At 49.2% G+C, this 9,773-nt stretch overlaps 2 protein-coding genes across 2 annotated transcripts; one reads left to right on the top strand and one right to left on the bottom strand.

Moving 5' to 3' along the window:
- Positions 1 to 671: 671 nt before the first annotated feature.
- LOC108214705 (uncharacterized) lies at positions 672 to 3,816 on the top strand. The gene is made up of 4 exons (XM_017386858.2): positions 672 to 1,460; positions 1,913 to 2,640; positions 2,733 to 3,160; positions 3,238 to 3,816. Exons 2-4 carry the CDS (start codon positions 1,917 to 1,919, stop codon positions 3,691 to 3,693), a joined length of 1,608 nt encoding a protein of 535 aa, XP_017242347.2. The 5' UTR covers positions 672 to 1,460; positions 1,913 to 1,916; the 3' UTR covers positions 3,694 to 3,816.
- A 402-nt stretch (positions 3,817 to 4,218) lies between these two features.
- On the bottom strand, positions 4,219 to 9,705 carry LOC135151358 (uncharacterized). Its single transcript, XM_064089766.1, has one exon. The coding sequence runs from the start codon at positions 9,703 to 9,705 to the stop codon at positions 4,219 to 4,221; it is 5,487 nt and encodes a 1,828-aa protein (XP_063945836.1).
- Positions 9,706 to 9,773: the final 68 nt, after the last annotated feature.

Below are 9,773 nucleotides of genomic sequence, written 5' to 3'. Positions count from 1 at the left end.
GAAAGCGTACGAAAGTATTCATTCCGTAGAGATTTTTATTTTATTAAATATTTATCTATCGATGTACATATTTTACTTTATATACAATATACATTTACAAAACATTTCACTTCCAAGTATCCGCCACTATAATATGCAATTCAATATATGTACATATACAAGTAGTATGTAAGTATCTAAAAATTACAAATTCCAAGTTACACCGATAAAACAAAAATATGAATCGGAACAAATATCTCAATAAATTACTTACAGAAAAATGTATTTAAATATGTCAGGCATCTTTCGGTTGCAGAAACAGAAAATCTCAGTAACTCCTTGGCTCACCTATTAATTGAGTGGCAAGTGGTCCACCCGGTTTAGTCTATTTTATTGACATTTCAATTTTAATTACTCCTGTCATTTTAATTCAGAGTACTACCATTTTAAACAATTATAGCTCGACATTTAAATTGCATTCAAGTGTCTTCATAACACTTGAGACTGGGTGGATCTTCATCTTCTATTGTACTGGGTCAAATCAAGTTTAAATACCGGTTGTTGTCGTCATTAGATATTGCAGGTCAAATCAAGTTTAAATTATGGTGGTTGTTTACTTGCTGCATTCCCGCGTTTTTCTTGTGCTCAAATTTATGCTGCAAAATTGTTGGTGCATAGGAGACTAGGTGTTAGAGCCAAAGTTCTGCCGGATACCAAAGCCGAAGTATGACCTGAAACAGAGAAGAATGCGAGGGTTTGTCCCCCCGATTCACCTCCGGTGTGAGAATAAATTAGTGGCTCTAGGAAGGGTTTAGAGAACTGCAAGCGAGTATGTAAGAATGTATAAAGTTGTGAATGAATTTTACCACTGATTTACCCACTTTTTATAGGAGGAGGAGGAGCCCTGCTATGTAACGTTCCCGCCCGATGCGGGAGGGAAGTTATGATGAGTAAAGGAGGCGGGATTCTCTCGCCTCGACCGTTGCCATAGTAACGTTTAAGTTCAAACGGTGGGCTGGACCTGCTTTGGGCCGTAATGGATTGGGCCGAAAGGCTTATAACCCAACATGTCCCCAGGCTTCGGTCGGGTTTCAAACGCGGCCGAAGCCTAAGTTGTCTTTGACCGACCGACAGGGTGAGGCTGTAGTGGGAGCTGAGCAGTTGTTTCGGTCTGATTTCAAAATGCTTGGTCCGATGGACGCGTGGTGTCGTTTGGGCGCCGGATGGCGTGGCCTCGAGATACGCGCTGAATCTGGGCCGTGCATTCCAAAGGGTGCCATTAATAGGGCGCGCCTTTTCACAATTCGTTTATAAATACAAATCATTACCACCCGTTTCTTTTCATATTTCCAATATCCTCTTGTTTTCCTCTCAACTCTCCATTCTCTCAAGCTTCTTGCTCCCAGGCGATAGTTGTTAACCGGCGGTGGTTCTTTTTCCGGCTTCTTTCACCCGTTTTCTCCACATCTCTTCTACGACAAGTAAGTTGTTCTCCCCTCTTTGTCAGTTATCATCCTTTATGTTTAGGATGCTGCTAGATGTTAGTGCACTGTATTTTGTTGCTTTGCGTATTTTCTTTCCTGGTAGGAGTTGTCCCGCCGGCTTACCGATTTTTGGGGGGTTTTTTGTTCTTGTTATGTGCTTGCATTGTACTGGTAGTCGTAGATCAGGATCGCAGTAGGGGTTTTCCGGCGGTCTCTGAGTTTATAACCGGTGACTTGTCGCCGTCGCTTCCTCCACTTATTGTGTTATTTGTGCTTTAATTCTTGTTTGAGTTTTGAATGTTTGTTGCCTGAGTCGGCTTTCTAGGGTTAGGTTAGTCGAGTCCTGCTGGCCCGACCCGATTCGGCCCTCTGTACTCGGGCTTGCTTCTTTTTCTTCTTTTTCTTTCTTTCCGAGTACATGGCTCATGTTTGCCTTCTCTCGTTTGCAGGCAAATGGATCGGTCGGGTGACATAGTCGGGACGTCTTATTCGGCCGCGGATCACTTTAGCGATGTGCTGAAGTTTCCTATGGCCAACTTTCCTTCCTTACTGACCGAAGCGGATCTGAAGTCGTTTCGGATAAAGTACCAGATACATCGGTCGTGGGATATTTATCCAGCCATAGAGAGCGATTGTATCTACCAAACACCTGAGTCGGAAGAAGGGCACAAGTGTGTGGGCATCTCCGAAAACGCCTTTAAGTGCGGCTTTCGGCTCCCGATGCTCCCCCTGCTGAAGAAACTTCTGAAGCAGACGGGGATCGCCTTAGGCCAGTTGGACCCGAACGGATTTACGTACATAAACGTATTCCAGCATCGGTGTCTGATGGCCGGCGTGTCTCCTCGGCCAGCTCTCTTCTGGAATCATCATGATTTCAAGAAAAACGCCAAGAGCAATGGCTTTTATACCATCGGCCGCAAGACCGGCCGACCGAATTGGTGTGAAACCAACTCGAGCAACAAGGGTACCCACGAACGGTGGTTCTACCTGGGGGGTCACTCGATCCACAAGTTCTCTCTGTGGAGGGAGGTAGACCCCTCCATCATCACCACTCCCCCTCTGGTCGGTAAGGACCTGGAGGACTTTGAGAAATTGAACAAAGTCCAGGAGCCGAACCGGATTCTGCTGTCGACCAGTCGGGAGAAGGAGTGGCTCTTCACTCTTTGGGGTAGTGACGGTAGTCTTTCTATTTCTTCTTTGCTTTTCCCTCGATAGTTGATCACTTGATTTGTACCTGTTTATTGTTTTAACGCTGTCTTCTTTGTGCAGTGTCTTCCCGAACCGAAGCCCTGAAGAGGAAGACGGCGAAGGCCATGGCGGCAAAGAAGGAGGCCGAAGCAAAGGCCCGCGGCGAAACAACAGTTGGTGCCATAGTCCAGGCGGATGTGGCGAAGGAGAAGACCCCGGAGGTTGGTCGTGCGGAGGGGACGGTTGAGAAAGCCTCCGAGGTGGTGGAGATTCCGGCCGCCGAAGCCTCTAGGAAGAGGAACAGGCCGGACGGTTCATCGGAGGTCCGGCCTTACATTCCGGAGTGGTCGGTTTTGGCGACCGATTCGATTGCGATCCAGGCTCCTGATCGGATCAAGGAAGTTGCGGGCGATCTCTGCCGATCGCAAATGTTGCCGGCCGACCGGGGGACCTATGAGTCGGCGACTGCTCTGCAAGCGTGCGAGCAGCTGATGTGCTTCCTATCTCTGGTAAGTGTTCTCATCCTTTAGTCCCTTCCACTTTATGGGCCCGGTATATCTTTTTTAACTTGTCCATTTATGTGCAGGCTTCTCCTTGGGCGGCGGCGGTGACTGATAAGGTCCAGGACATGCAGAAGCAGATGGCTGGGGTGAACGCCCTTACTATTCGAGCCAATCTAGCTGAAGATACCCTGGCGGCCCTGAAGACGGAGCTGGATGCTGCCCACCAGGACCTGAAGGACCTTCGGGAGTCGGAAGGCCGTCTGAAGGGGCAAGTCGATACTCTGACCAGGAGGGTTCAGCGCCGCAACCTGGCGTTGAAGGCTGCCCGAAAGAAGGAGAAGAAGACGAGGAAGCTTCTTGAGAAGACCGAGGATCGGTTCCTCGACATTGGATATGACGAGGCGGTCCGTCGGGCTCACAAGGAAGGCTTGGATCACAAGTTACTTTTGGACGAAGGAGCTTCTGATCCGGTCGGCCGTGAGGATCCGGACGAACCCCTTGTTGTTTCATCCGATCCCGAGACTGACTACTCGGAGTAATTCTAATTTTGTACTTTCATTGGCCTTCGGGCCATTATTTGTAAAAACGATCTGCCTTCGGGCTTTGTATAAATATTTCGCCTTCGGGCTTCTAATTAATTTTGCCTTCGGGCTTGCTTTTCATACTTGGTTTTATCTCCATACATGTTTTTGTTTCTGATGTATGTCTTAGATAGTGTATGTCTTCGACCGGTCGGTCTCCATACTTTTGTTGTCGCAACCTTTAGGCCGACCAGTAAGCTTTTTTGCGACTGTATGTATGTCTTAAACCGAAGGGTTTCAATACATGTTCGATATATATATATTTTTTTTTATATGTACGTCTTTGACCGTTCGGTCTCAGTTTTACGTCTGACCGACAAATCTCGATACACACTAATTGAATTCGGAAATGTGCGTATTTAGCCTTAAAAATTGGCTTCAGCACAATGCCTCGATCCCCCAATATTTGGGGATTGTTATTATCTTTAAGTTATGTATTCGATCGGCCCCATTGTAGATAAAAACAATCGTGCAAATATTAAGTTAAATCAAGGATAACTCCTTTGGTCCCGTAATTTTGATCAGGTTGCCCTGATAATATTTCCGGAGCTGGGAAGCATGCCAGGTGTTCTTAATGGGGCTTCCATCTGGAGTGGCAAGTTTGTACGTTCCCGGCCGAACTATCTCAACAACAGTGTAGGGGCCTTCCCAGTTTGGCATAAGCTTTCCTTGCTTCGTCGGCATGGAAGTAGCCAAGTCTCGGAGAACCATGTCCCCAACTCTGAAAGAACGTTTTCGGATACCCGAATCATAATATTGAGATGCTTGCTGTTGGTATCGGACGTTCCTCTGATGGGCGGCTTCTCTTTCTTCTTCTAAGAGATCCAGGTTGCCTCGGAGGCCATATTCATTGGTATCAGGATTGAAGACCTGGGTTCGGTAAGATTCCAGGCCAACCTCAACCGGGACAAGCGAGTCGGTCCCGTAAGCTAACCGAAATGGGGTTTCTCCTGTCGAAGAGCGAGGAGTGGTTCGGTATGCCCACAGGACCCAAGGGAGCTCTTCGGCCCATAGTCCCTTAGCTTCTCCAAGGCGCTTCTTGATTCCGTGGAAGATGATCTTGTTTGCTGCCTCGATCGCCCCGTTTCCTTGGGGGTGACCGACCGAGCTGAACCTCTGTTGAATGCCGAAGCTGGCCAAGAATTCCTTGAACTTTTTCCCAACAAACTGGGTGCCGTTATCGGACACACACACCATCGGTATGCCAAACCTCACAATTATCTGCTCCAGGAAGAATTTCTTGGCAGCCTGTTCGGTGATAGCTGAGAGCGGTCGGGCTTCGACCCACTTTGTCATGTAGTCAATGGCCACTATGCAATATTTGGCTTGCCGGGTGCTGGTTGGTAGGATTCCGACTATGTCGATGGCCCACATGGAGAAAGGGATTGGGCTGAGGACCGAAGTCATTTCTTCCGGGGGTTGCTTCGGAACATTGCTGTGGATTTGACACTGTCGGCATTTCTTTGAATAGTTGGCTGCATCTTCTCTGATGGTCGGCCAAAAGAATCCCTGTCGGAGTATCTTTAGGGCTAGGGATCGGCCGGCCAGGTGCTCGCCGCAGATGCCTTCATGAACTGTCTCCAGGGCTAGAAGTTGTTCTTCTGGATCTAAGCATCGGAGCAGCGGCTGAGAGACTGATCGCCTAAAGAGTCGGCCCCCGATCAGTGTGTAGCTAGCTGCTCGGTACTTTATCTTTTGGGCTTCCTTCTTCTCTAAGGGCAAGAACCCTTTTTCCAAGTATGCTCTGATGGGGGTCATCCAATTTATGCCTTGATGAATTTCCAGGCAAGCTTTCTTGTCGACCGAAGGCATTTTTACCTCCGTCAAGTAGATGGACCCCGTCAAATTCTGTGTTTCGGCCGAGGCTAATCGAGAGAGAGCATCGGCGCGGCCATTGTCTTCCCGACCGATGGCGCTCAATTCAAATGTTTCGAAAAACTGAGTTTGTTCGCGTACTTTAGCGGCGTAAGCCTTCGTTCGGGGCTCTTTCTGTTCATACTCCCCAGAAAAGTGCTTGACAACCAGCATGGAGTCGCTGAAAGCCCTCAAGTGCCTTACCTCCAGATTTTTGGCTAGACCCACTCCTGCCAAGAGGGCTTCGTACTCGGCCTCATTGTTGGTCAAAGGGAAAGTGAACCGGATGGCTTGACAAATCTCAAATCCATCGGGACTAGAAAGGATCAATCCGGCCCCACATTTTGACCCGGCCACCGACCCATCCACAAACAACTTCCACCTACCAGGAGTCCGAATGAGCTGTTCCTTCGGTTCCAAGTCCGTCGGCCCGGAAAAACGGCACTCTACCATGAAGTCAACCAAGGCTTGGGCTTTAATGGCTGTTCGGGGAACATACTCTAAGTCGTATTCCCCCAATTCTACAGACCAGGCGACGACTCTGCCCGAAGCCTCCGGTCGGCTGAGAATCTTCTTCAGAGGTTGGTCGGTGACCACTTGTATCGTTCGCCCTTGAAAATAGTGTCGCAATTTTCGCGAGGCCATGACCAGCCCATATGCGAACTTCTCGGCATTCGGGTATCGGGTTTCGGCATCCCTCAGCATATGAGACACATAGAAGACCGGATGTTGGTTTTTCTCGTGCTCCTTTACCAAGACCGCACCAAGGGTTCGGTCACTTACTGCCAAGTACAACTGGAGGGTCTCCTTCGGATCGGGCCTCAGCAGCAGAGGGGCTTTAACCAGATATTCCTTTATTTCTTCGAAGGCCTTTATGCAGTTCGGCCCCCACTCAAAATTCTTGGCTCCCTTCAAAACTTCAAAGAAGGGGAGCGCCTTTTCTGCCGACCGAGAGATGAACCTTCGGAGGGCTGCCAGTCGCCCCGTTAGCTTCTGAATGTCCCGAATGGTCTTCGGGGCTTCCATTTCTATCACTGCCTTTATCTTCTCGGGATTCGCCTCGATCCCCCTTGCGCTGACCATGTACCCTAGGAACTTGCCACTACAAACCCCGAAGGTGCACTTGGCGGGGTTGATCTTCATGTTGTTCCGTCTTAGGGTCTCGAAGCATTCCTTGAGGTCATCGGCGTGATCTTGAAATAAGGACTTCACTATCATATCATCTACGTAACATTCCATGTTTCGGCCTATCTGATCGGCGAAGACTTTGTTCACCATCCTTTGAAAAGTGGCCCCCGCATTTTTCAGGCCGAAGGGCATCTTGATGTAAGCATAGGTTCCCTTCGGGGTGATGAATGCTGTCTTCGGAATATCCTCGGCATCCATGGCGATCTGATGATACCCTGAGAATGCATCCAAAAAGCTGAGTATTTGATAGCCAGAGGTGGCATCTATCAGCTGATCGATGTTCGGCAAAGGATAGTGATCCTTCGGGCAATTCTTGTTGAGGTCGGTATAATCGACACACATTCTCCACTTGTTGTTTGACTTTTTGACCACCACCACATTTGCCAACCACTCTGGATACTCGATTTCTTCGATGAACTTGGCCTCCAGTAACTTCTCCACTTCGGCCTCAATCACTTTTTGCCTCTCCACCGCGAAGTTCCTCTTCTTCTGCTTCACGGGCACAGCCTGAGGATGAACATTTAGCCTGTGCCGAGCGATCGACTCATCCAACCCTGGCATATCCTCGGGTCCCCAGGCAAAGACATCATGGTAGCGACGGACCACATCAATCACTTTTTCCTTCAACCCTGGCTCCATATCTTTACCGATCCGAACCATTTTTCCCGAGCACCCTGCATATAATTCCACCTCTTCGGTTTCGGTGCCCGGTTCGGCTATCGGGTTTGAGAGATCATTTCCAAACTTCTCCAACTCAATATGGAGGGCATGGCCGCTGCCCCCAGGACCATCTTCGGTTCGGCGCCGTTTGTTTCCTTCGGCGCCACCTAGATCCTTTTCTTTCTCCAAGTCTTCCAGCATAATGATCCTAGCTGCCTTCTGATCACCTCTCATCTCTCCCACCCCCTTTTCGGTCGGGAACTTCAACTTAAGATGGGGAATAGAGGCAATGGCTTCGAAAGCAGTGAGAACAGGTCTCCCCAAGATGGCATTGAAGGGACTCTCAACTCGGACCACATAAAACTTGACCTGTTTTTCCACAGTATAAGGGGATTTACCGAGCAATAGGGGCAAGTGGATCGTACCTTCGATCGGGACCGGCTGATTGCCGAAGCCATAGAGGGGTGCCTCATAGCAGGTATCGATCTGCTTGCCTTCCAGGTTCATCTTCTGGTAGGTGTTGTAGTAGAGGACGTTAACAGAACTTCCCCCGTCAACCAGAACCTTCCAGATCTTGTTTTGGCCGATCACGGGATTAATGACCAACGGATCCTCGTGCGGCAGCATAACATCCTCATAATCTTCTTGTGAAAACATTATAGGATACGACTGTTTGGTGGAGTTGATGCTATAGAGGTTGTAGACCTGTCGGGCGTACTTCTTCTTAGCCGTTTTGCTACTTCGGTCCAGAATTGTTCCCCCGAAAATCGTTCGGACCTCACCTCTGTACCTCTCACCTTCTTCGGGCGCCTTCCCTTTATCTTCTTTGGGACCCAACCGATCCCTCAGATCCTTAACATACTGGTTCAAATCTCCAGCCTTGACCATCCTCTCTATTAACTTCTTCAGGTGGTAGCATTCATCGGTATTGTGCCCGTTGTCACGATGATAGTCGCAATACTTATCAGAGTTTTTCTTGTAATCTGGGATCTTCATCTTCGGCGGCCGAACGAATCCTGGTTTTCCTTTAATTTCGTTAAGAATCTTGGAGACAGATGTATTCAGAGGAGTGAACACAGTGCTGTCTCTATCTCTCCTTCGTTCGGCCCCCCGATCCAGCTTTTCATCCCTTTCATCTCTCCTGCCTCGGTGGCTATCATTCCTTTTTCCCCTGCCGTCCGAACGGGAACTGTACCGATCATCTTTCCGATCGCTCTTGTGTCCCCCGATGGATTCCATCTTCCTTCTGATGCTTTCTCCCCGCAAATAGATGTCATTCAGCGATTTAGGGGGTATATCATACAAAGATGATCGGAGCTTCTTACCCTTCACCGGATCCAGACCGGCCGTCAGGAACCCTGCAGCCTTCACCTTATCCAGATTAGTGACCATCCCAGCTTCTTCCTTGAACCTGGCCAAGTAGTCGCCCAACTCCTCATTGGGTCTCTGTCGGCAATGAATTAGGGCTTCTGTATCCTTCTCTCTTCGGCACAAGTGAGAGTAGTGCCTCAAAAACTTGCGTTTCAATTGATCATAAGAACTGACCGACCTTGGTCGTAGGGATCGGTACCACATCGTAGCGGATCCCTTCAGGTAGGTCTTAAACATCTTGCATAGCATGATGTCACAATGTCCCATTCCAGTCATCAGGGACTCGTATTTGTCGCAGTGATCGATCGGGTCGCCCTTCCCGTTAAATTCATTCATCTTCGGGAACTGTCTACCCGGGGGCGGCCGATATTGCTCGATCTCCTCGACTATCACTGGCTCATGGGTCAACGTCTTGTCCCCAAACATGGCCTTCTCCATTCGGCGAAGTCGGTCCCTAACGTGGGGACCTTCCTCTCCTTCGGTATCCGAAGGTGTGACATGCCTGTGACGAGGCCCTCGGGAATGCGACTCGGAGTCCGAAGACCCGTCTTGGTCTTCCCGATTCCTCTTCTTATTTCCTTCGCCTTCCGGCACTCGATCTCCTTCGGCCTCCAAGGCCTCTCGGAGGGCTCTCTCTTGGAGCTCAATCTCTTCCCTTTGTAGCTGGAGGGCCTTCAGCCGGAGTTCGTCGGCTTCCCTCTTCTTGGCTAGTCGGGCAGCTTCTTGCTCCTTGGTCTTGGAAGATTGGGCTTTAGCAGCCTGCTCTTCTCGCCATTTCAACAGCATCTGCTGTTGTTCTTCGGGGGTGGGCAACAGCCCTTCGGGACTATTGCCAAAGTCGAAACCTGGGTTTGGGTTGGAGGTATTTCCAGTGGTTTGTTCGGTGGTGTTTGTCATGGTGTTGATTTATGAGAAATTCTACTTGCAGTTTCCCACAGACGGCGCCAATGTTAGAGCCAAAGTTC

The sequence above is a fragment of the Daucus carota genome, chromosome 3 (genome assembly GCF_001625215.2).
Source record: "Daucus carota subsp. sativus chromosome 3, DH1 v3.0, whole genome shotgun sequence".
Taxonomy (NCBI): domain Eukaryota; kingdom Viridiplantae; phylum Streptophyta; class Magnoliopsida; order Apiales; family Apiaceae; genus Daucus; species Daucus carota.
Note: the sequence above shows the minus strand (reverse complement) of the source record. Positions and strands in the feature narration are given on the sequence as shown.